The following is a 25,707-nucleotide window of genomic DNA, read 5'->3' as shown; positions in this document are numbered from 1 at the left end:
TGCTTATAAACTAACTTCTAGTTTAGAAGTCACCCCCCTGCCGCCAACCCCTAGCCCTCCGGGGCTCAAAAAAAACTCTAAAAATGAACCTAACCTTAATTTTCTCCGAAACCATTTGACCAACAGAGATGATTTCTTAAACTTAAGCTTTTATGCTTATAAACTAACTTCTAGTTTAGAAGTCACCCCCCTTCCGCCAACCTCTAGCCCTCCGGGGCTCAAAAAAACCCTAAAAATGAACCTAACCTTAATTTTCTCAGGAACCATTTGACCAACAGAGATGATTTCTTAAACTTAAGCTTTTATGCTTATAAACTAACTTCTAGTTTACAAGTCAGCCCCCTGCCACCAACCCCTAGCCCCCCGGGGCTCAAAAAAACCCTAAAAATGAACCTAACCTTAATTAAAATTTCTTATTTGTAGAGTTAGAGGTACACTTATTAGACCAAATATGCTTATTTTTGGATGTTATTGACATATCTCCTGAAAAAATTAGAATCGGCCTCCAGGTTCAGGTGCTGCAGGCCTCCAGGTCCACTCAGGAGACAGGTAAAAATTTAAATTTCTTATTTGATGGTTTAGAGGTACACTTATTAAACCAAATATGCATCTTTTTGGATGTTATTGACATATCTGCTGAAAAAATTAGAATCGGCCTCCAGGTTCAGGTGCTGCAGGCCTCCAGGTCCACTCTGGAGACAGGTAAAAATTAAAATTTCTTTTTTGAAGAATTAGAGGTAAACTTATTAAACCAAATATGCATCTTTTTTGATGTTATTGACATATCTCCTGAAAAAATTTGAATTGGTCTCCAGGTTCAGGTGCTGCAGGCCTCCAGGTCCACTCTGGAGACAGGTAAAAATTAAAAGTTCTTATTTAAAGATATGTGTTCTAGGCAGGGTCTAGGTGACCTCCAGGCGACTGCTGGATAAGGAAAATTAAACAAATTGTATTTTTTGAATTTAGAGAAAGTTGTGCTCCAAGCAGGCTCAAGGTGTCCTCTAGGAGCCTTCTAGATAGACCTAAAATGTCTATTTTATAATGTTTAGGTATGCTTTTTAAAGTATAATTCTGTCTCAGATGTAATATTACAGATACTCAAAATGGGGCAAGCGTTTTTGATATGATTCAGATTATAAAGTCTAGATGAAAGTGGAGTCATTTTAAGAATTTAATTCAGGGGGGTTGATCTTATCCAGATGTCATCCAAAGCTACAGATTCTCCATCCAGGTTGGTACGATTTTAATTTTTTCAGGAGATATGTCAATAACATCCAAAAAGAAGCATATTTGGTTTAATAAGTGTACCTCTAACTCATCAAATAAGAAATTTTAATTAAGGTTAGGTTCATTTTTAGGGTTTTTTTGAGCCCCGGGGGGCTAGGGGTTGGTGGCAGGGGGCTGACTTGTATTGGTTTAATAGGTGTACCTATAAACCTTCAAATAAGAAATTTAAATTTTTACCTGTCTCCTGAGTGGACCTGGAGGCCTGCAGCACCTGAACCTGGAGGCCGATTATATTTTTGTTCAGCAGATATGTCAATAACATCCAAAAAGAAGCATATTTGGTTTAATAAGTGTACCTCTAACTCTTCAAATAAGAAATTTTAATTAAGGTTAGGTTTATTTTTGGGTTTTTTTTGAGCCCCGGGGGGCAAGGGGTTGTCAGTAGGGGGACTATTTCTAAACTTAAACTTAGTTCATAAGCATAAAAGCTTAAGTTTAAGAAATCATCTCTATTGGACAAATAGTTCCTGAGATAATTAAGGTTAGGTTCATTTTTAGGGTTTTTTGAGCCCCGGGGGGCTAGGGGTTGGCGGCAGGGGGGCGACTTCTAAACTTAAACTTAGTTTATAAGCATAAAAGTTTAAGTTTAGAAATCATCTCTATTGGTAAAATGGTTCCTGAGAAAATTAAGGTTAGGTTCATTTTTAGGGTTTTTTGAGCCCCAGAGGGCTAGGGGTTGGCGGCAAGGGGGTGACTTCTTAACTTAAACTCAATTTATAAGCATAAAAGCTTAAGTTTAAGAAATCATCTCTATTGGTCAAATGGTTCCTGAGAAAATTAAGGTTAGGTTCATTTTTAGGGTTTTTTTTGAGCCCCGGAGGGCAAGGGGTTGGCGGCAGGGGGGTGACTTCTAAACAAGAAGTTAGTTTATAAGCATAAAAGCTTAAGTTTAAGAAATCATCTCTATTGGTAAAATGGTTGCTGAGAAAATTAAGGTTAGGTTCCTTTTTAGAGTTTTTTTGAGCCCCGGAGGGCTAGGGGTTGGTGGCAGGGGGCTGACTTGTAAACTAGAAGTTAGTTTATAAGCATAAAAGCTTAAGTTTAAGAAATCATCTCTGTTGGTCAAATGGTTCCTGAGAAAATTAAGGTTAGGTTCATTTTTAGGGTTTTTTTGAGCCCCGGAGGGCTAGGGGTTGGTGGCAGGGGGGTGACTTCTAAGTCAGAAGTTAGTTTAAAAGCATAAAAGCTTAAGTTTAAGAAATCATCTCTGTTGGTCAAATGGTTCCTGAGAAAATTAAGGTTAGGTTCGTTTTTAGGGTTTTTTTGAGCCCCGGAGGGCTAGGGGTTGGCGGCAGGGGGGTGACTTCTAAACTAGAAGTTAGTTTATAAGCATAAAAGCTTAAGTTTAAGAAATCATCTCTGTTGGTCAAATGGTTCCTGAGAAAATTAAGGTTAGGTTCATTTTTAGGGTTTTTTTGAGCCCCGGAGGGCTAGGGGTTGGTGGCAATGGGGTGACTTCTAAATCAGAAGTTAGTTTGTAAGCATAAAAGCTTAAGTTTAAGAAATCATCTCTTTTGGTCAAATGGTTCCTGAGAAAATTAAGGTTAGGTTCATTTTTAGGTTTTTTTTTGAGCCCCGGAGGGCAAGGGGTTGGCGGCAGGGGGGTGACTTCTAAACAAGAAGTTAGTTTATAAGCATAAAAGCTTAAGTTTAAGAAATCATCTCTTTTGGTCAAATGGTTCCTGAGAAAATTAAGGTTAGGTTCATTTTTAGGTTTTTTTTTGAGCCCCGGAGGGCAAGGGGTTGGCGGCAGGGGGGTGACTTCTAAACAAGAAGTTAGTTTAAAAGCATAAAAGCTTAAGTTTAAGAAATCATCTCTGTTGGTCAAATGGTTCCTGAGAAAATTAAGGTTAGGTTCGTTTTTAGGGTTTTTTTGAGCCCCGGAGGGCTAGGGGTTGGCGGCAGGGGGGTGACTTCTAAACTAGAAGTTAGTTTATAAGCATAAAAGCTTAAGTTTAAGAAATCATCTCTGTTGGTCAAATGGTTCCTGAGAAAATTAAGGTTAGGTTCATTTTTAGGGTTTTTTTGAGCCCCGGAGGGCTAGGGGTTGGTGGCAATGGGGTGACTTCTAAATCAGAAGTTAGTTTGTAAGCATAAAAGCTTAAGTTTAAGAAATCATCTCTTTTGGTCAAATGGTTCCTGAGAAAATTAAGGTTAGGTTCATTTTTAGGTTTTTTTTTGAGCCCCGGAGGGCAAGGGGTTGGCGGCAGGGGGGTGACTTCTAAACAAGAAGTTAGTTTATAAGCATAAAAGCTTAAGTTTAAGAAATCATCTCTATTGGTAAAATGGTTGCTGAGAAAATTAAGGTTAGGTTCCTTTTTAGAGTTTTTTTGAGCCCCGGAGGGCTAGGGGTTGGTGGCAGGGGGCTGACTTGTAAACTAGAAGTTAGTTTATAAGCATAAAAGCTTAAGTTTAAGAAATCATCTCTGTTGGTCAAATGGTTCCTGAGAAAATTAAGGTTAGGTTCATTTTTAGGGTTTTTTTGAGCCCCGGAGGGCTAGGGGTTGGTGGCAGGGGGGTGACTTCTAAGTCAGAAGTTAGTTTATAAGCATAAAAGCTTAAGTTTAAGAAATCATCTCTGTTGGTCAAATGGTTCCTGAGAAAATTAAGGTTAGGTTCGTTTTTAGGGTTTTTTTGAGCCCCGGAGGGCTAGGGGTTGGCGGCAGGGGGGTGACTTCTAAACTAGAAGTTAGTTTATAAGCATAAAAGCTTAAGTTTAAGAAATCATCTCTGTTGGTCAAATGGTTCCTGAGAAAATTAAGGTTAGGTTCATTTTTAGGGTTTTTTTGAGCCCCGGAGGGCTAGGGGTTGGTGGCAATGGGGTGACTTCTAAATCAGAAGTTAGTTTGTAAGCATAAAAGCTTAAGTTTAAGAAATCATCTCTTTTGGTCAAATGGTTCCTGAGAAAATTAAGGTTAGGTTCATTTTTAGGGGGATTTTGAGCCCCGGGGGGCTAGGGGGTGGGGTTATCCAAAAAATGATTTAAAATCCGTGAAGTACTAACCAAAAGTAAACTTTTATCCCAAATAACCTATAGTCTAACTTTAATACCTAGCCCAATAATCACGGAGTAAGCGAAAGTGTCAAAACTTCCCCCCCCCCCTTGTCTAAAAATGTACATTAATTGGTTTGAAAGTGGCATTAAATGAAAGTCCCATGATCATTACGGTTTTTTATTTCCCCTAAAAAATTAAGTATCATGTTTTCATTTTCTTAAATTTTACTGTCAAAACTCAAATGCTTTAATGCGCTTATTCAGGTTAATTTTAATTTCAGGTGTCTTACCTGCAAAATGTTTTTGATTAGCCAAAAAAAAAAAAAAATTGCACAAAGTTAAGAGGGGATGTTAATTCATTGATTTGAATCAAGTAAATGTATTGTAAATAGGCAGTTTTTGCTATATCATCAACTAGCGGATACGCCCCTAGAGGCCTCTATGGGCACTTGAGAAAGGGGGAGTTGAATCCCAAAACCAATATTTTTTATTTTAGATTTCTGGGGGGAGGACCTCCCCACCCCAAATAAATTTTTTATTTTAATGGAAAAAATACTCATTTTTTTTGGGGGGGGGGGGTGTAATTTTTTTCTATGGGCGATTTCTCTTGTGTGGTGGTACCCTCCCCCAAATTAGTTATAAACCTTCCCCGGGACCAGGCTATGAGAAGCTACCCTTTTCAAGAGAACACGATCGGTTCAGCGGTTAGCGAGATCCATTGGTACAGACAAACATCCTTTTACTTTATTATAAGGGTTTGCTGAACTGATAGGTAGTTAGAAACAAAACTAATGTAGAATTATTTGTCAACTATATGATATGTTATTCTTAGTTTAAAAGAGAGTATGGTGTTCACAGATATAGACGCACACGGTCTCACCAAGATTCAGCGGCTTCACTCAAGCTTTGATTATGACTGTGTCACCTGTCTTTGGGTTGCTGATATCACCTTCCAGGGATGGATACTTAAATATTTGACAATAAACTTAAACTTTTTTCTTCTAAAAGGTTTACTTTCATAAAATCATGAAATAATTTCAAGAAGAAGATGACGACAAATAGATTTTACAAGCTTAGAAACCACAAATATGGAGGCTAAAATTATTTGTATTCTCCATTGAAGTCTCACTTCCAGTTCTCACATCAATTGATTTTATCAATAGTGTGAATACAAATAAATATAAGTATTTATCTCACCAGGGAAAACCTACAATCTTAATGGGAACTTATGGACAGGTAATCTTATCTTTATTTTAAATAAAACTAGCGGTTGTTTCTGCTTTTATTTAAAGATATAGTTATAACGGTTCCAGGACAAACGCAGGAGTCCCAAACGTCGGAGTGGACAACAGGTTAGGTTAGGTTAAGATATGAATATACAAATAAGCCCCCCGCAGGGGTTAGGCATTTAAAAATCTAAAATATGGTTTAAAATAGGTTGGGTTAGGTTAAGTGTCCACTCCTGCGTTTGTCCACTCCGACGTTTGGGACTCCTGCGTTTGTTCTAGGACCGTTATAACACCTACCAAATCTATTTGAGATTTAATTTGAAAGAAGCGAAATCTTTAGGACTTGTTAAATTCTAAATATTTACAGTCCAGCCGTTTGGTATATCTTATGTTGCAAACTTTCTAAAAACTTGTTAATTTAATTCAAAACCGATTATTACACTATATATTATTTGCAGGAGCTGCTTGGATATACGCAGGACAGTGCTGGAACCTGGCAACTTTCCTGGCACAAACCTGTGTCCGCTCCAATACTGGGCATCAGGAATGGATAAAGATATTGATAAAAAAAAACATGATTGGTTTTGTCCAAGTTAATTATTTTCCATAGCAAAGTGTTTTTATATTATTAAAGCCATAAAGATTCCCTATATATTTGAACATTATGCAAATGATAATATGTATTCTAGCAAGCATATAATATTTATGTTATAAATAGATATGTAGAACTTTCGTCCTATTTCTTTTGAAATATGGAAGAAATGCAATATTGCTATGCTTAGTACATTTTTTTCTCATTTTATTTTGATTCACGTATAGTGAATATTTTGAGCGTGTTCTTAGTTGTACTTTACATAGGCTAGTGTTTTATGAAATTATGGCCCCATTCTCAAAATTTATGCTTGTACTCAAAGGTACGCTGACCTGACTGGGGATGGAGTAAAGGAGGTTATTGTCATCACTTCAACTGGAGTACAGGTATTATATCCACCATAATATTTTTAACATTTTTCGGCAGTAGGCTGTTGTTAATATTTGGTAGATGTGAAGCTAAACACTAGATTAATTAGCAATCAAACAAACATCTATAGAATGTTGAGATAAACATAGTGTCTGAAAACCAGGGAAGTAGGTAACAATGAACTGTAAATTACACTGGTACCCAAATTTTTATAACCATGTTATCTTATTCGTTGGCTTAAATACTTCGGTTAAATTTATTGAATTTTGATTGGTTTGTTCCAAACAAGAAGTGTTTAAACTAATCAACCAATAATTTTAATCTTCAAAATGGGTAATGTCTATTATTATTAATAAAAATGTATACAAATTTTATCGCCAATTGTCTTATCCCTTAAGATTCCAACTGAAAAATATTGACAGTCTATCCATACTATATCAAGTTTGAAACACATACAGGGTGCGGCACATAAATCCGGACATTTTTTAAACGGCCATAGCGTCAAAACTACTTGACCAATCAGGACGTTTGACCCCACTATAGAAAGCTTAGGTAATGACCTTTTAGCACAAAAAAATCTTTGGATGAAGATGGACGTGTACACCGAGCTGGCCGCGCATATGTTCAACAAGGCAGATTCCAAATGCGCCGGTGGTTCAATGCGCAAAATCACAAAACGTAGGGTCCGACAGGGAAGTAGTTGGAATCTTGACCCCAAATTTTGTGAGTGTCTTAGTCTCATTGAGACACACATTTTGCCGTGTTTAAATCCATTTTAGCTCAATACTAGCCAAAATTTGGTCGATTTTTCAATATTTTGAGCCTTAAGAAATCACAAACAGTAGGGCCGACAGGGAAGGAGTTGGAAATTTGACCCAAAATTTTTATGTGTGTCTTAAGCTCATTGAGACACGCATTTTGAGTATTTATAGTCCACTGTAGCTAAATCCTATCCCAAATGAGAGCAAAAACATGGACTTTGTCAATTTGGCGGTTACTCTAGTTCCTAAGGAAATGTGGCCTCCCGGCAGCCCGATCTTAATTTAATGGACTTTTGGGCCTAGGGCTACTTTGAAGCATGCACCAATAGACGTGCCCATACCACAAAGACCTCCCTCATTGCCACTATCAATGAGAAATACGCCAGCTTGGACAGGTACATTTTGACCTCGACCTGCCGGCGGTTGAGGAGGCCGGTAGAGGTGATGATTGAGGCTGGCGGCGATTTTGTTGAATAATCTACTAGTTATATACCTATTTTGCTTCCCAGTTTTTAAAATTCAATAAAATCTTTAAAATTGACGATTTTATGTTCATTTGTTTAAAAATTTGAATTTGTCCGGATTTATGTGCCGCACCCTGTACATTCTCCGTTAACATTATTTAATCTTAATTTTTTGTTTTTAGGTATTTCAGCACCAGCTAGAAGATGTGAAAGAAATTGCTTTGGCCAGATTAAAGCAGCTTATTAATTCTACAAACTTGCAGATTAACAATTAAGTTATATCAAAATCCTAAAGAGGGATGTGATCCCAATAGAAATATTTTTATTTTTATATTTACACAGATCACAAAATATAAATGAAACAAAAAAATTTCAGTGCTATTTCTGCGTTATGTATATCAATTTAAATTTAATTTAAATCGTTTTAAAAATCTTCATCAAAACTTTGGGCTGTGATTTTATATTTTGATTTTGTACATTAGATGTTATTTATAAAGATATTTTGTTTGTGCTATCTTATCATATTATGCTTATTATTTAAATTTACATTTGATTAAATAAAAATAAAAAAAAAAAATATTCATCTTCTTAAACCTAGTATTTTTTTCAGAAAAAAATGAGGCAACCGCGGCCAAAAACGCGGGTAGCCAAGGCGAATGCGGAGACGGATTTAATGTCATTGTGTTCTAAAGAGTTTTTAGAGTATCCAATAGATAATGAAGTTTGTAAGGTGTCGACGATTTCTAAAATAAAATCTTTAGCTTCCATCAATATTAATATTTATTAATTCATTTCTGCTGATAAGAATTATAAAATAAACTGCAGCAACTTAGATCTGATCATTCATATGAACATATGCGGCTTAAATAGCATTCAAAATTGCGTTTTTTTTACTTCAGAAAAGCGATTGATGACCGACATGCACAAAAAAACATAATTAAAATTTTTTTTTACATTAAATAAAAAATTAAGTTTTTAACAGCATTACAAATACCGCAATGTTTTATATTGTGTTTTGATTTCTTACTTTTGACAAGGTATAACACATGACATAAGCATGTTAAAGAGTCGCTACTCTTTAATTTATCATCCTTGTATGCAAAGGTGGCATGTTTGAGACCAGAAACTATGTCTGAATCTGAGAAAGAACAGTTGATGCATTTGCTTGAGTTAAACATGAAGGTAGAAATTTTGGCTTTGTGTAGTTTGAATTTGACAAAACATTTGATACAATTTAAAATCTATTTTTAATCGAACGATCTTTGTCTAGATATGAAAGTTGTAAACATTAATGTTTTTCCTGTTTTAAGGCCAAAGCTGGACCTTGATCCTACTCTTGATGTGGACAGTAACAAGTATTGATAAAAGTATAACGATCGGCAATGTTTAAATTAGAACTTTGTTTTTTATTAAAAAAAACTGTTTTGCAGGAATCTTATATGGAGACTCCTTCCGGCTGGAACAGACAAGAAAAAGAATCCGAAATGTTTGATCCCGCTGCGCGCCATCTTGTTTTGTTGTCACGTGATGAAAAGATTGCGGCATTCTCGCACTTCCGTTTCGATATGGACTACGGAGTGGATGTTATTTACTGTTATGAAATTCATATCAAAGAATGCTTTCAAAGGAAAGGAATTGGAAGGTTAGAAGTTCTTAAAATATGTTTTGAGTAGGAATTCGCCCCAGGGTGTGGTAGGGGTTCACCCCCCCCCCCCCTCAGAAAATGGCTAAACCAACGCAAAACCAGTATCAATAGACCCTGAAAAGAAGAGCCCAATCGATGCAGCGGTTACTAAGATCTTAAGCTTCAAATAGACAAACGGACGTACGAAAGACAGACATCATTCTACTTTGTATTAGAGAATCACTAATCTTCTCTGAGTAATATTGTACTAAATGCGTACATTATTACTTTATTTTGTTGCGTGCTAACTGCTAATAGATTCTATGATAATCTCTGTAATATATCCTGAAAGGCTCAGACATTACTGGGTGTTACAACTAAATTGTCTATTTTTATAATATACCGAAAATTTCTTAAGAATTAACCTTAAGTTAAACCATTAAATAAATTTGATGGTTAATTTTTTAAGGGGGTGGGATATACCTTCCTTAAAATAGATTTAAACCTTCCCCCACTGATAATATTAATCATTCCTATATTTTTAGTACACGCAGACATTTTGTACATTAGGATGGATATTTTTATAGTGCCTGTATCAAATAAAAAAAAAACATTTTATAGAATTTTAACAATTTTATTGGTGCATTGATTAATTTTGTTATAACAAAGTAAATATAATAAAATATTAACATTTGTGACTTTTACAGTGGAATTTTGGAGTATTTTTTTAATATTGAAAGTTTCATTTTGTATTCATTTTGTATCTCTTCACTAAATATAAATCTAATTTTATCACATAACTTGAACAGTTTAAATAATAGTTATATAGTAGCTGCACTACTATAAATCAGTCTGATGAAAATACAAAAAACGAACTTGTATGAAAACACTAATATCTATAATATAGTCATTAATATGATAATAATATAGTTCGTAGAAATGAGGTATAAAAAGTAATTTTGACAAAAAAAGCTGCGCTGTATGAAATGTTACATGATTTTGTACATTTGCCATTAAAACTGATGAAGTATTTTATATATACATTACATAATACACATACAATTTTTACAGTTAAATAAGGCTGTAAAGGGTTACTTTTGATATGGTTAGACAACTCAAACTATTCTTATTGATAACTTTATACAAATCAAAAGAAAAAAAACGATACAGTTTAAAGGAATAGTTCCAAGCAAGCTTTATGTATTATGATACTATAACAATTAAAAATACTAGTATTACTATTTTAATCTATTACATGGAAATATCTCTTTAAAACAATAAGTTTATATTTTAGGTTTTTGATGGAAGTATTGGAACATTTGATGTTTGTGTTTGGTTTATCAAAATTGGTGCTTACTGTATTCAAGAGTAATAAAAATGCAATTGGATTTTATACGAAAATTGGCTTCAGGTCAGTTTCTTTTTTTCCAGCATGACTTCGAAACTGGATCAGAATCGGTATTAGAATTATGTATAACATCGTATTAAAGACAATTTTCCACGAATATTACAATTAAAAACATAAATTTAAACCAGTTTTGTTAGCCCAATTGGTCTATTTAATTTTATAATTTTTCAATATAATATCCGCGGAAATATGATACGATGCTATAAATAACTATTAACTATGGCCTAATCTCAAAATATCAGTTTGAGGATAAGGGAATAGAAAAGAAATTTTTTAAATGGGTTCGTTTAAACCTGATTAATTCGGATTTAGTATTTTACAAGATGGATAATCTATATGAAGAAACTCTATTTTGTCTCTTTCTGTCAGTCAAAAGTAATGATTACGACAAAAATACATGGTTTTTCCGCATATTAAATTTAAACAAACAATATTGGGAATTTTAATAGGATTTTAATTTTGGTTCCTTTAGAAGCAAAATATCTTTCTTGAAACAAAATATTATTGTAGGGTTCTTTTGATTTCATATTTATTTTCAGTATTGATGAGACAAGCCCTGAGGATACCCACTACCTCATCATGTCAAAATTAAATGCAAAAAAGTAGACAAACATTGAATAGAAGCACTAGAAATATTAATACAAGATAAATGAAGGGGAAAAAATAAACTATAAAATAATCTTCCCCTTAAAATTTATGAACTAAATTCTAATTATGGTGGTTTAAAATTGTTGATAGGAAGAAACTAAAGAGACAATAAAACACAAATTAATAACAATAATTGTAATCCACCAAAGAAAGAATATTGTTTATTTTAATTGTCCATGATCCTATCTCTGTTGAAGACTTAAATTTAAAATGTCTCAATTAAATAATTGTACTGCTGCTTAAATAAGACTTTGTGCTTATGCTTATTGAAAATGCAATGCATTTATTTAAGCCTTTTCCATTTTTTACAATTTTATAGAAAAATTTCTTACATCACTATAGATTAATTATATTGTGCCCCAATTTACCTTGATTTTATGCCAAATTACATTATTATTAAAAAAGAATAAATATAATTTAATCTGTTTTTTCATCTTTTGTCGTTTCCTCAAATAATGATTCAACATAATTTGTAACAGCATCGTTGCCATTTTCTGTGGATGTTCTGACGGATGGTGGTGAGCCGGCGGCGGATAAGGTGGTTTCTTTACTGCCACCTCTCCAGGCGGATCTGATGACGTCACTGAAGTCGACCAGCATGATTCTACAGAAGAGGATGATGTTCATGACCACCTGAAATATTTAAATACATTAAAGTCTAATCAAATAATCAATATATTATTACTTGGATGTTGCACCAGATTTTCATGTACTCTGATAGTGAAACTCGCAGTTGGCTAAAATAACGATACCCCTATCCACCCCCTTAACCACATCCTATCCTACTGGATTAACAAACTGATTAATAAATGAGGTTCATGTTAACCATCTAAATTGACGACAAATTTTCCACTGTCTATATATCCTCGTATATTCATTATAAATGATATGTTCTCCATCTCTAAATCATGATAGGTATTAAATCAAATAAATAAAATTAAAACATTGTTTGTACAATTAGCGGAAAGTTTGTAACTGTGCACACCCCGGTCTTGCGGGGGTTTTCGCTGGATGAGCGTGCGTGGAATGTTTTAATTTGTGGACTGTTAGTGAGATGTGACCATGCTTAGTTCGGTTTTAGCTTTTTAGAAAAGAATTGTTAATGGTTTCAATTCATAACTAAAGACGTTAAAAGTATCTTTACTACTGGGTAAAATACTTGGCAATAATAGATAAATAGAAAGAATATACATGTTGACCCTACAAAGAACAACTCTCTTTCGTGAGGGATGGAAAGAATAATGAAAGTTTTTTCCTTCCAACAGTTTTACGCATTCCAATTAAGAAGAAATGATGAATTTTTATGACCTGTCTTTATGTATATCATTAACATCCATATATGTTATTACTTTGATGTTGCATCAGATTTTCATGCAATCTGATAAAATTATGCTAAAATAACGCTCCCCCCTTTACCCCATCCCCTCCCAATGAAAGAACAAACTTACTAATAATTGAGGTACATGTCAGCAAGCTAAATTGACGATAAATTTTCCCCCGTCAATAACACACGTATTTCCATTATCCTTTAATAGGATGAAATAGGAATTTTTAGCGTTTTTTTATGCTTATTTTTTTTAAATAACCAATATTTAATATTTATCCATATAAATGTTATTGTAAACAAACAAAAATTTGAGTTATATAAACAAATATGTGTAATACGTTTAATTTAGAAATTTGATGAAACTATGGTTACAGCTTTCTATATTGGTGCGTACTAGATTTTTCAGGCGAGAAATATGAAAAATATATTTGAAAATAAATATTTTAAAAGCGAAGCTTTTCTACATTTAGGCTAGTTTATACATCCATTCATAACGGATAGCTTTATTAGTTAATTTAAGCATATTTTTATCTTCCTTAGCCAAAACTTGCACATGAATTCCTGTAACGATTTGGAATAACAATCATTAGGCGAAGCAACACTAGATTCGTTGCCATAAAGTTTGTATGGTTATTTTCAAACTTTTATTCTTATTTGCCAGGCTTTAATTAACCTGAGTTAGAAACTTCGTATACTGGGACAATTAGTAATACTGTTTTTGTTGAGTTCTATTTCGTGGTTGATATCATCCTTTTATTTAGGAGATTAGGACTATAAGTTATTTCTGGGGGGAAAAAAAAATTTTATATCAAAGAAATTTTTATTTTTATTTTATATCTCTCTGCATGATACAAACTAATTCAAAATAACTAAATTGTAATAGTTATTTCTTGCATCGTATTATAAAGGGCTTTCCGCGGATATAGAATGTATAATTATAAGATTAAAACCAATTTTTTTAACCCCGATGTGCCGTAGGCACTGGCTAAAAAAACTGGTTTTTATCTTATGATTGTACATTTTTATATTCGTAGAAAGCTGGATATAATGGATGAGAACCGGTTCCTATCCACCGGATTCGAATGAATACGAGAATATAATATTATGGTATTTCAATGGTTTCATTATCTACCTTTTCAATAGTGAAGCTTCTCTTTAATTCACTTTGTCAGTCAGTCCACAACATTAAGTCAATTACTCGTCTGTTATTTCAGATAGAAAGCTGATTTTTTTGTGTGTTAAGAATCTTCTTTCACTTATGGATGTTATATCATACATGATTAATATTATCCTAATAAGACAACTCTAATTAATTTTTTCTAAACCTTATACTGGGTAAAAGAATTAATTTAACAATACTATCATTACGACTAAAAATTATAAAAAAACCTATTTCAACTTATGTAACTAAACAGATAACAATTACTTTGAAGAGATAAGAATTTAATATTTAATAAGAAATTAGCAATAGCAACCAAAATTGACGACAATTTTTCCCTTGTCATATTATCCATCTACATCAATTGCTACAATACAGAATAATAAGAACAATTGTTTTACGTAATTAGAGCAGCTCCAAGACACTCATGAATGATTTGTTTAGAAGGGATTTTAAAGACCATTGAACGATAAACTGTTGTACATTCCAAATATAAAATATCCCATAAGTAGATAAAAATGAATCAAGCTTTAATATAAGTATCCAGTTTTTAAGTCAAAGAATGAGAGTACATTGGTTACTAGTACAATTTTTATACTAATGTTGTTTAGGCCCCCCATGAAATATAAAATCGTAAGGTTTTTTTAGTCTAAAGCTAAAAAATCTCGGAAAATGCTGTTCAAAATGGTCTCTCAATTTTAGGAAGATTTATAATGTCTTGGGGTGATTGTAAGCTATTTTCTTGACACCTCAGTCCCCCCAACCTACCCAAATACAAGCTGAAAAATAATAGAAAAACAGTTTAAATGATACTTACAATAACAGCAAGGCCAATGGAGCCAATGGTGAAGAAAGCCAGAGGAATGTTGTCTCTGTTGACGGTCAACCACCGGGTCATCCATCCCAGCGTCAGGATACGGAACAACAAGAAGGTTCCAATGTTGAACAGCGCATTTGTTTTGTACCTGAAAAAATAAGGAATTTATTTTATAATAGAGAGGAAAGAATCATATGAAAAATTGGCAGTCGCGTAGCTTTGAGAAAGCTGCTTTCATCAAAATTCAGCTACAGTCGCCTTCAGCATTAAAAAAGCCATAGGCTCCTAATTTGTATCCAACCGCCACCATGGCAGCTGCAAAACATAAATTTTATAAGCCGAGGCTGCATTGCCAAATATTTATAAATTACCAACGCATGTTTCTTAATTTCAAGTCCTTTTATTTTTCTCATCTACCTTAAAATTATATAAAAATTGAAATCTATCGAGCTTCAATCCTTTGACATAATTGTATTTTGTTATTTGTTCTTTTAGCATTGCACATTGGGGCAAATCTAGCAAAAAGGGGATTTAATTATTTAGTACCCTTAAAATTCACCCCACAAAAATTTCATTTTATACTTTTTTGTAGGCAACTTAACAACGAACAAATTTGCTTTTATGTTTTTTTCTGTCATTTGAAAGGAACATGGAGATAAAGGTCATTTAATGAAGGTAGATAGAAAATTACCGGAATAACACCCCACGAAAATAGCCCCCCTTTACCCTATCCATCTATCTATTAATCTCTCTATCCATCCGTCTATCTATTCATCTATCTATCCATCTATCTATCCATTTATATATCCATCTATCTATCCATCTGTCTATCCATCTATCTATCCATCTATCTATCCATCTATCTATCCATCTATCTATCCATCTATCTATCCATCTATCTACCTATCCTTCTATCTATCCATCTGTCTATCTATCTATCTATCCATCTATCGATCCATCTATCTATCCATCAACTATTTATCTATCTATCCATCAACTATCCATCCATCTATCTATCCATCTATCTATCCATCTATCTATCCATCTGTCTATCCATCTATCTATCCATCTGTCTATCCATTTACTCATCATCTATCTATCCATCTATCTATCCATCTGTCCATCCATCTATCTATCCATCTATCTATCCATCTATCTATCCATCTATATATCCACTTATCTATCTATCCATCTTTCTATCCATCTGTCTATCTATCTATCTATCCATCTATCGATCCATCTATCTATCCATCAACTATTTATCTATCTATCCATCAACTATCCATCTATCCATCCATCTATCTATCCATCTATCTATCCATCTATATATCCATCTGTCTATCCATCTATCTATCCATCTGTCTATCCATTTACTCATCCATCTATCTATCCATCTATCTATCTATCCATCTTTCTATCCATCTGTCTATCTATCTATCTATCCATCTATCGATCCATCAACTATTTATCTATCTATCCATCAACTATCCATCTATCCATCCTTCTATCTATCCATCTATCTATCCATCTATCTATCCATCTATCTATCCATCTGTCTATCCATCTATCTATCCATCTGTCTATCCATTTACTCATCCATCTATCTATCGATATATCTATTCATCTACCTATCCATCTAACTATCCATCAAAGTGTTCAAAGTGTTAAATTTGGGGTCATAGAATTCATTTCAGTAGAAGGGGAGAGGATGGTGTAAAGGGGGTGGATGGGGATTCTTATTTTAACAAGCTACAAGTTTCACTTAATAATAAATCCATTATAAATGTGGGCATTATTGACATAGATTTTTATTAGCTAATATCTATATTTATAATGATATTATGATTCTTGTTTACTGTTTATATGTATACTAGCGGCTTCGCCCCTAGCCTATATGGGCTTTGCTCCAAGAGGTAATTAAACAAGGATGACAACATCCATAGAAGCGAATCTCTAAAATGGAAGGACAAACGAACATTAACACTTGTGAAGTGTAAGAACTGAATATTAATGCATGTCTATAAAAGTAATTAAAACTGATTAAATACATGTTACTGTTTAAGGACATACTGACGTTTTTAGGGCTTGATTATAGAGATGCTTCGCTTATAACACTATACCTTAATGTACTAAGAATAAGTACTGAGTATTCAGTAAATCAGATGAATAGGATATTTTTAACATTCAAAACCATTATTTGTTGTCATAAAAGTAAAAAATCAGCTTGTTATAAAGGACCAGTAGATATATTCCCTGAAGAGTAGAATCTAATCGGTTTTGTGGTTACCGAGATCTATTGGTACGGACGGACAGACAAACATACATCAAGCTACTTTGTATTATATATTCACACCCAGGGATCTAAGGAACAAAACAATAACCGATTAATGTATGTACTTGTACATCCCCAATATAGATACATTAAATAATAAATTATTTTACAAAATTGATTGTCTGTAGATGACAATTAGTGGTTGAAAAGTTTTAATACTCATCTTAATGAACCAACCAATAAAAAATCAATCAAATTTCCTAAAGTTGTTATGCCAACGAATACAAAAACGTTATTATAAAACTTTGAAGTTTGGGGACTAGTGTAATGTCCCCTCCCTTTCTAAATAAAACTGAAGACGCTAAACATGAAGACCATGTAACTACAAAACTTAAAAACAAAGCATTACCAATAGACATACAGATACTACTTGCTAATTCATATTTAAAATGATTATAAGAACACTACGTTATTTGAATGTTAGCTTTACCTTTCTGCAGTGAGGGAGGGGACATTGGGCTGTTTATAACACTAGTCCCCAAAGTTTTACAGTTGTGTGTTCAAACATTTTAACTACTAACTTTGATCTACACAAGGGGTAATTTTGTGTATTATCATTGGGGATGTACATCAATTTATTGACCTTTGTCTTCTCCCTTTAGATCCCTGATATTTGTAATAATCCATAGAAACGCTTATTTAGTTACATTAAAACATCAAACATAAAGAGGTTTAGATTTAGGTTTAGCACCCCCCCCCCCCCTTCCCTCCCCTCCCCATCATTTAGTCAATAAAACTTGAAAATATTCATTATCAACTTATATTCAAAGTCTGATCAAATAAATATTTCTCATAACTATGTTTTTGCGTCTTTTATTTATATGTATTACATCTTACATTTGACTTTAAAAGCGCATTTAAAAGCTTTTTCTTACAATCTTTTCTTGCACCCACCTTTAGAAAACGGGCTAAAAACCCCTACGGGGGCGCGGGGGGGTAAATGAAACCAGTACAGGCGATTATAATATGTCTTTGGGCAATCAAATATCGTTTTTTTAGTCGGTGGCAACCAGTGAAAACATGTTTCCTGATACTGTCTACTTAAATGTTGATTTTAAAACAAACAAAAATAAACTAAAATCTTGACTTCAACTAGAATTATTTAGGACTAATTTCTTCAATTTGTGTTTTTTTCTTTTATACTGTCAAAATATATGTAATGCATGACTCATCAAAAGTTATTTTGTCTAATTACGTTAATTCTAAGAGATTTTATAATACTTTTAAAATTGTTGGTGAAACACAAAAAGTATGCCTTTTTCTGTAAGAAAATTTTTGCATTTCTTGACTTCCATGCATTAGAATGCTTACTTGAAAAGCGTATTTTTACGATTCCTTTGAAATCTGATGTACATTGGGTATGATAATACTCATAGAATGTTTAAAACTTGATTTGGGGGTGGTGAATTGATGCCCCTTGTTGCCCCTATGTGCATTGTAAAGATTAATGCATACAAAGAGATATAAAAAGCAATATTTTCAGAGAGGGAGATGACATTGGACTAAAAATTTCACTGGTACCCAGGTGTTATTAACACGTTATTAAAACATTGGGAACTTCATCAAATTTGGATTGGTTGGTTCCGAACTAGTAGTGTTTAAACTTTTCAAACATTAATATAATCTTAAAGGGATAATTTTGTTAACCATCATTGAGGATTCATATCAATTTATCATCCTAAAAATCCCTGAATATTTAAAATTTGTTTTGTCCATTTGTGCCGAAAAAGATTGACAAAAAGATTAACATAATGATGTAAGCACAAACAGTGAATAATTACAAAAAATCTCTTAATCATCTTATTCTCTATAAGAAAAAAAGGATGACGTATTCCGTGTTTTCATATTAAAATAATCCAAACGGGTGTAATTACACAAAGGTTTTGGCTTCAAAGAAAATGCAATTTTTAAAAATCATTTTGTCATAGTTCAAAACGATAAAACAATTTTAATACCTATGGAAAAATTTACGACTGCCTATCCAATTCAAGAACAATTCATACATATAAAAGCTTCGCTTAAATTACATAAAACTATTTAAAAGCCAAATATGGACAAACCTAAATAAATTATGCACAAAAAAGGATTGAGAAACAACAATCTAAATTGCTTTATTTTGTGTGTACTTTTATTTGTGAACATTTTTAAAGATGGGGCCTAACAAATAATTTTCTAAAAATAACCAGGGCTCGGTATTGAGCTCCGCAGTTTTCAAAAGATAACCAATACGCAGCAGCGCATCTTAAAGGTAGTCAGAGGCGGCATAGTTTTGTTTAGCAGGAGAAACATCTATGCCGTAAGCCGCACGGCTGCCGAGCCCTACACTTACTATTTTTTAAATTTTTTTTGGCAATTTTGAGTTAAAGAAAATCGTTAAGTATTAGCCGTTAACCTACTTGGCCGTAGTTAACGCGTTTGCTTCATTCTAGCAATTATCTTAAGGTCCGAACTTTTTGAGGAACTTAAAACTTAAAAAGATTACATAACAAAACAAATTTAATTCTGCGTGCCATAGCGTACACAAAAAAAACAATATAAATAAGCACCAAAATATGAAGCAAATATCAAGGAAGCCAGACATATTAGAACGCAAAATAATGATAAATATAAAAAATCAGAGTCAAAATTGGATAATTAGTTATCTTGATATTTATTTTTTTAAAAAACATAGTTTTGCAGTCTGAATGTCTAACGTGTTTAATAAGTTTGAAATTAATTGCGAATCACTTCTAATACATTAATAAGAGGAAGTAAGTCGTTTTAGCTTAAACAACAATTAGATAATTGAAGTACTTTGATGTACTTGAACAACATAAATTTTCGCTAAATGCGGAAATAATGACACACCCTAAGATTCTTGTAATAGAAAACATTTCAAAAGCAAATTGTATACATTTGTAGGCTAGGCAATACTAAAATATGCAATTTTCTGTATGTGAAGCGAAACTTTCACTAATAGGTTGTATCCGACCGTCTACCCGTAACGAAAAGCTCTTGTTTTAATTTTTGTCAAACCATATAAATTTTTGGTTATTTATTTGTTTGGTTTCTTTGTGTACGACTCTATTAAAAGTATTTTTAAGTCTAGGGTCAGAAGTTAAGTGGGTTAACTCTCCAACCCCCTCTCCAAGTCTAATTTAGACAAAATTTTCCTAAGGGGATTAGAGGAGGGTGGTTGTAAGTATGTTAACACTAAATAAATAATGTTTGAAAAGCTTTTAATTTTAATGCCCAATTTGTTTTTCTTTTCTTTCAAAAAGTTTTGTAAAAATAAAAGTAGATTAGTCTTAATGCTAAGATTTGACATTTTCGTGAGTTTTTAAAAATTCAAATATTCTACATGTTATCAAATGTCATCTATATCTCAGAAGAAACGCTTCTTTACTATTACTAGTTTTATAGCAAAAAATCTTAGCTTTGGGCAAAGCAAATATTATTATAGTTCAGGAAATTAAGTACTTTCCAATTCATATATGTATGCTTGTCAATAATTCATTTGTTTCATTTTTGATAATTAGAGTTCAAAGAGTAGAAATGTATTTAATCGAAACATCAAAAAAATATATTAAATATCTTATGTAGAATTTAATAAACATATATGTATGTTTTCCCCAAAATTTGCTGGGCAAACAAGACAGGCGCTCAAGTTTAGCTGTAGAACATCTACGACAATAACAGAGATATAGCAATAATATTGGCAAAATACTTTGGACTATGCAAATATTTAATTTATTTATGCAACTTTTGGACTTTTGCAAGTTTATTTTGTGTAAAGAATTAGTTTTAAAATATGGCACTTATTGTTCAATTACTTACTAACTTTTTGCTTTTCAGAGAAGCTTTGTGCTCTACAATGATTTTTGCAGATTTTCTTGGGAAGGTGGTAAGGTTATTTCTATCCACCCACTTTCTTATATAATCGTCTAGTCTCTTGGGGTAGAGGATTTGCTATGATAAAAGAAAAACAGTAAATCCCGTAAGATTTGTGATTCATCACGAAATACTAACAACTAAAACCAACCTTGAAGTAGCCTTAGACTCTCCACAGATGATGAACATCTGTCTGGAGTGAAGGAATACAGAGTTCACCTCCACCATGAGGGAGAGAGCACCGTAGGCGATGTATCTGTGGGTGAAGACAGCTATACTGTAGCAGATTATCACTAAGGAGTGGTGGATCATCAGCTCGTAAGACGACCTTTTCCTAAAATAAATGATATTAGTTTAAATATGGAAAGACTATATGGTATGTGAAACACAATAATCCGTCCATCTTAAAATGGAATTTCTAATTTCCCGAAAGCCAGCTTTATCATAGATAATTTACCTATGGCTTACTTATTATATATGACTTATTTAAAACTTTCGTACCAAAATGAGTACATGTTCTAACCAATAATATGGCCGGATTGTATTCTTATAGGTCAAATTTACTGAATAGGGATCTATATCTTCTGTATCTATTTATACTCGACTGGAAGAATTAAAAAACTACCACCAGCCCTCATTAATATAATATTTAGCTTTATGCATAAAAATAATGAAAATTAAGTGTTAATAAATGATTTAAAAATGTGGTGAAGATAAGGAAAAAATAACGTGAACAAATTAAAAATCTTACACAAATAAGTAGGTAAATATATAATTGTAAAATCTATTTACATAACAAAATTATTTCTAAAAATTTTAGTGCGTAAAAACTATAAATTTCTTGTAAGACATTTTTGATATTGAGAAATTTGAAACGAGGCGTGCGGACAGGTTTTTACTCCTATAAACACTACACGACTCTGGTTCAATCTTGTAAGGGAGTTTGGAAGTTGTCACATTTTACTAGTACTAATTTTATCCAAACAAGTTTTACATGGAAGGGAAACTTAAGTGCTATAATAAACCACTAGTGGCTTCGCTTCTTTAAAATTAAAAAAAAAATTTTTTGGGGGGGGTGGGGATTTTTTATTTTTGGGGGGTTAGGGGTGTCCCACCCCCAAAGAAAATAGTTATAAACCTTCCCGGGACCTATGAGGAGCTACCCTGTAAAGGAGAACCCGATCGGTTCAGCGATTAGCGAGATCCTTCGCTACAAACAGACATACAAACAAACATCGTACTACTTTGTTATATTACTAGCGGCTTCGCCCCTAGCCTCTAGGGGCTTTGCCCCAAGAGGTGATAAAAAAAATTAAGGCGAAATTCGTAAAAAATTAATATTTATTGTTTTTAGTGAGAGAATGTTGCTATTCTTTCATTCAAAATAAATGCTGGAATAAAAAATATTTTTGAACAAAGGACCAAGGAAATCTTCTGCAAAAAAAAAAAAAAAAAAAAAAAAAAAATGGGGGGGGGGATTTTTTTGTTTTTGGGGGGGTTGGGGGTGTCCCGCCCCCCAAGAAAATAGCTTAAAACCACCACAGGACCAATAGGTATATACCCTGAAGAGTAGAATCCGATCGGTTCAGTGGTTACCGAGATCTTAAGGGACGGACGGACAGACAGACGGACAGACGGTCAGACGGACAGACGGACAGACGGACAGACATCGTTCTACTTTGTATTATAGATAGATAACACTTTTACACGGTGAGAAGCCTAAACCACACTTGTATAATGTATATGTCCACCATTCCAGGTAAAAATATATTACATAGAAAAGAGCATCATATTCGTACCCCTATATCAAAAATATCATAAACTATAATACTGAAAATGTATTTTAGGCGTCCTATATTGCTGTAATAGTAACTAGCTGAGGTAAATTATCATATTCATAGCTTTGCTTCAAATATTTTATTTTTTGATAAATACAACATCATACAAAAAATATCCATTCCATTGTAGAATGTGGCAGGTGCCCTACATTACCGTAATAATAACTTACCTTTGGTAAATCATTATTTCCATATCTATAATACAAAGTAGAATGATGTATCTCCGTCAGTCCGTCCGTTTGTCTGTCTGTCCGTCTGTCCCTTAAGATCTCGGTAACCACTGAACCGATTGGATTCTACTCTTCAGGGTATATACCTATTGGTCCGGTGGTGGTTTTAAGCTTTTTTTCTTGGGGGTGGGGGGGGGGACACCCCCAACCCCCCCAAAAATAAAATTTTCTTTTTTTCTCTAATTTTAATGTTTTTTATGTTTTTATATATTTTTAAAAATTATGGTAAATCATTATTTCCATATATTATCATATAGAAAGTACCTAGTCTAAACAATAATGATATATGGCAGGTGTTCTACATTACCTATGATAAATCATAATATCCATACAGTATAATATAGAAAGTAGTCTAAACCATAATGATATATGGCAGGTGTCCTACATTACCTATGATAAATCATAATATCCATACAGTATAATATAGAAAGTAGTCTAAACCATAATGATATATGGCAGGTGTCCTACATTACCTATGATAAATCATAATATCCATACAGTATAATATAGAAAGTAGTCTAAACCATAATGATATATGGCAGGTGTCCTACATTACCTATGATAAATTATCATATCCATACAGTATAATATAGAAAGTAGTCTAAACAATAATGATATATGGCAGGTGCCCTACATTACCTATGATAAATCATAATATCCATACAGTATAATATAGAAAGTAGTCTAAACAATAATGATATATGGCAGGTGTCCTACATTACCTATGGTAAATCATCATATCCATAGCATCATACAGAAAGTATCCAATGGAAAAGCAGACAAGCGCATGTGTAGCAGGTGTCCACGCGTTTATCAGGTCATTACACATGTCAGGATTCTAAATATACAAGATACTATAAAAAAATCATGTCTTTAAAAAATTTCTTTTGCAATTATGATACTCTTAAACATGATATGAAATTTTCATATTAAATCACCATTATACATGAGATTTATTCTTTAATAAAAGATCTAAAAACTCAATTGAATTCAATTTTTGCTCTTAATAATTATTTAGTGCAACATTAGTAATCGCATAAAAAGGTAGGTGAAACAAGAAATCAGATATATTGAATCTTTTTAGATTCTAATTAGTGATTTTTATCAGAGATATAAAGGGATAAGACAATGGGCGATAAATAAATGATGAAACCCAAAATTACCCCTTCTGTAGACTACAATTTTTGGATGAAACGTTTAGAGACTCAAGTAAAGGAACCAACCAATGAAAATATGAATAAGAAAGCGTTTTTATAAATCTTTTGTGACCAATGTAATAGGCATGGTAATGTCCCCTCCCTTCCTGAAAATTAATACTTGAACCAATTTACCTCACTTGGTACTGTAGTGGTTGTAAGAGCCACTTACCGAGTAAAGAACCACTGGTGACCAGACACCTGTGATAAAGGAATGTACAAAAGAAGTCGCCACGTTGCGCCATTTCCATTTCTGTTGGTAGGTCTTGGTGGCACTTACAGGTACGATAAATTTGGTCAAATAGTTGACAATGCTGAATAGTGTGAACCCTGAACGGTAAAAATCTTGTCTTTCCGTCACTTTATACTATCATATCAGACATTCAAAAACAATGGCTATTTTAATTAATTTTTGGGTTTTACAGAAATTTTAAAAGACAAAAATTCACATATTTATTTTGGAGTTTTATGGTTTCAAAATTTTATATTTTTAAATGCATACCTAGAAACCCTTAGAAATCCAGGAACAAGTACTAAAAGTTTTAAAACATTATTTTAACTTCAAACTGTTGAAATTTTTTTTTATCATAAATAGTATTTTGGGTGTAAAAGACAAGATAATTTCCTAAGGCTATCACCGCCTTGCTGTCCGCCAATTCCGTCGCCATCTCTGCCCAACTTCGACCTCTAAACACATAATTCTCCATAATACACACACAAAAAGATAAGTATATCCTTTACACTGTGAAGCTCGGGTATTACTGAGTTCTGTGGCTTGAGGTCATAATGTTCGCGGTTTTATATAATATTTTATAATATGAAAGATAATATTGTGCTTTGTTTTTGTGTGTGTGTTTGTATGCCGGGTATATATGCAATACTACTTATTGTATAAATTCTTACAGAGTTCTATCTCAATTTATTTAACCTTATAACACAAATATATATAAAGAGATTGAAAAAATACTTCGAATCTTGTTAAAAGTCTTTCAGTATCATCTATGATAATTAAGAATGATTATTTAATTATAAAAAAAAATGCGTATACTGTTATATAATGCCTATAGAGCTAAAAGGACTATTCCAATAAATTAAGATCAGGCATTCCTTTTATACTCTATAAAAGTATGAGTAAAAAAGAAAGCATGAAGTAGCTTTCCTATTAGAATATTATATAAACTAAGTTGTAAACCATCTATTTTATAAGAAATTATATAATTGTGAATTTACTTATATCATTTATCGATCCTTTTTCGTTGGTTTTTATATATAACTATATTTATATAACAGAAAAGAAAAATATTTCAACACATCCGGAAAAATAGGTTTTTATATTATAAGAAAACAATTATTACCTTTAAAAAATAAAATTGATACAGTTGTTACTGTCAAAAAAGCTTCAGAATTTCAGCATTTTAAAAGTTATTACAAGTTACAACTAACTAAGCTACAAGTATGTTTATTTTTGTTTTGATTAATTTGTTCTGGGCTTACATAGCAGACAATTCTTGGTTAGAGGGGTGCGTACCACAAAATAAAGGAGACGAAAGGAAAGTGGACT

At 32.8% G+C, this 25,707-nt stretch overlaps 3 protein-coding genes across 4 annotated transcripts in view; 2 read left to right on the top strand and 1 right to left on the bottom strand.

The window, feature by feature from the left end:
- The window catches only part of LOC145316950 (KICSTOR complex protein kaptin-like), a 19,741-nt gene extending 11,427 nt beyond the window's left edge, over positions 1–8,314 (top strand). Inside the window, exons 12-16 of the mRNA XM_080157800.1 lie at positions 5,115–5,241; positions 5,486–5,518; positions 5,970–6,056; positions 6,427–6,489; positions 7,880–8,314. Of these exons, the coding sequence (XP_080013926.1) occupies positions 5,115–5,241; positions 5,486–5,518; positions 5,970–6,056; positions 6,427–6,489; positions 7,880–7,972 (403 nt within the window). The 3' untranslated portion in view covers positions 7,973–8,314. The remainder of the gene's footprint in view (positions 1–5,114; positions 5,242–5,485; positions 5,519–5,969; positions 6,057–6,426; positions 6,490–7,879) is intronic.
- On the top strand, positions 8,312–11,802 carry LOC145316955 (N-alpha-acetyltransferase 40-like). Its single transcript, XM_080157809.1, has 5 exons — positions 8,312–8,427; positions 8,802–8,879; positions 9,128–9,339; positions 10,616–10,732; positions 11,269–11,802. Exons 1-5 carry the CDS (start codon positions 8,314–8,316, stop codon positions 11,333–11,335), a joined length of 588 nt encoding a protein of 195 aa, XP_080013935.1. The 5' UTR covers positions 8,312–8,313; the 3' UTR covers positions 11,336–11,802.
- Positions 9,935–25,707, bottom strand: LOC145316954 (TLC domain-containing protein 2-like). 2 transcript variants are annotated; one of them, XM_080157807.1, is made up of 7 exons: positions 25,502–25,707; positions 24,774–24,833; positions 24,319–24,478; positions 23,673–23,788; positions 21,034–21,216; positions 14,681–14,828; positions 9,935–12,010 (listed from the first exon to the last, which is right to left on the bottom strand). In XM_080157807.1, exons 2-7 carry the CDS (start codon positions 24,812–24,814, stop codon positions 11,795–11,797), a joined length of 864 nt encoding a protein of 287 aa, XP_080013933.1. In that variant the 5' UTR covers positions 24,815–24,833; positions 25,502–25,707; the 3' UTR covers positions 9,935–11,794. The 2 variants fall into 2 exon arrangements, with proteins under 2 accessions (XP_080013933.1, XP_080013932.1); XM_080157806.1 differs by lacking the exon at positions 25,502–25,707 and having other exon boundaries at positions 24,774–25,020.

This window comes from Acartia tonsa, chromosome 4, assembly GCF_053477335.1.
Source record: "Acartia tonsa isolate MP-2025a chromosome 4, ASM5347733v1, whole genome shotgun sequence".
Taxonomy (NCBI): domain Eukaryota; kingdom Metazoa; phylum Arthropoda; class Copepoda; order Calanoida; family Acartiidae; genus Acartia; species Acartia tonsa.
The sequence above is the reverse complement of the archived record's forward strand: the minus strand, read 5'-3'. Positions and strand labels throughout refer to the sequence as shown.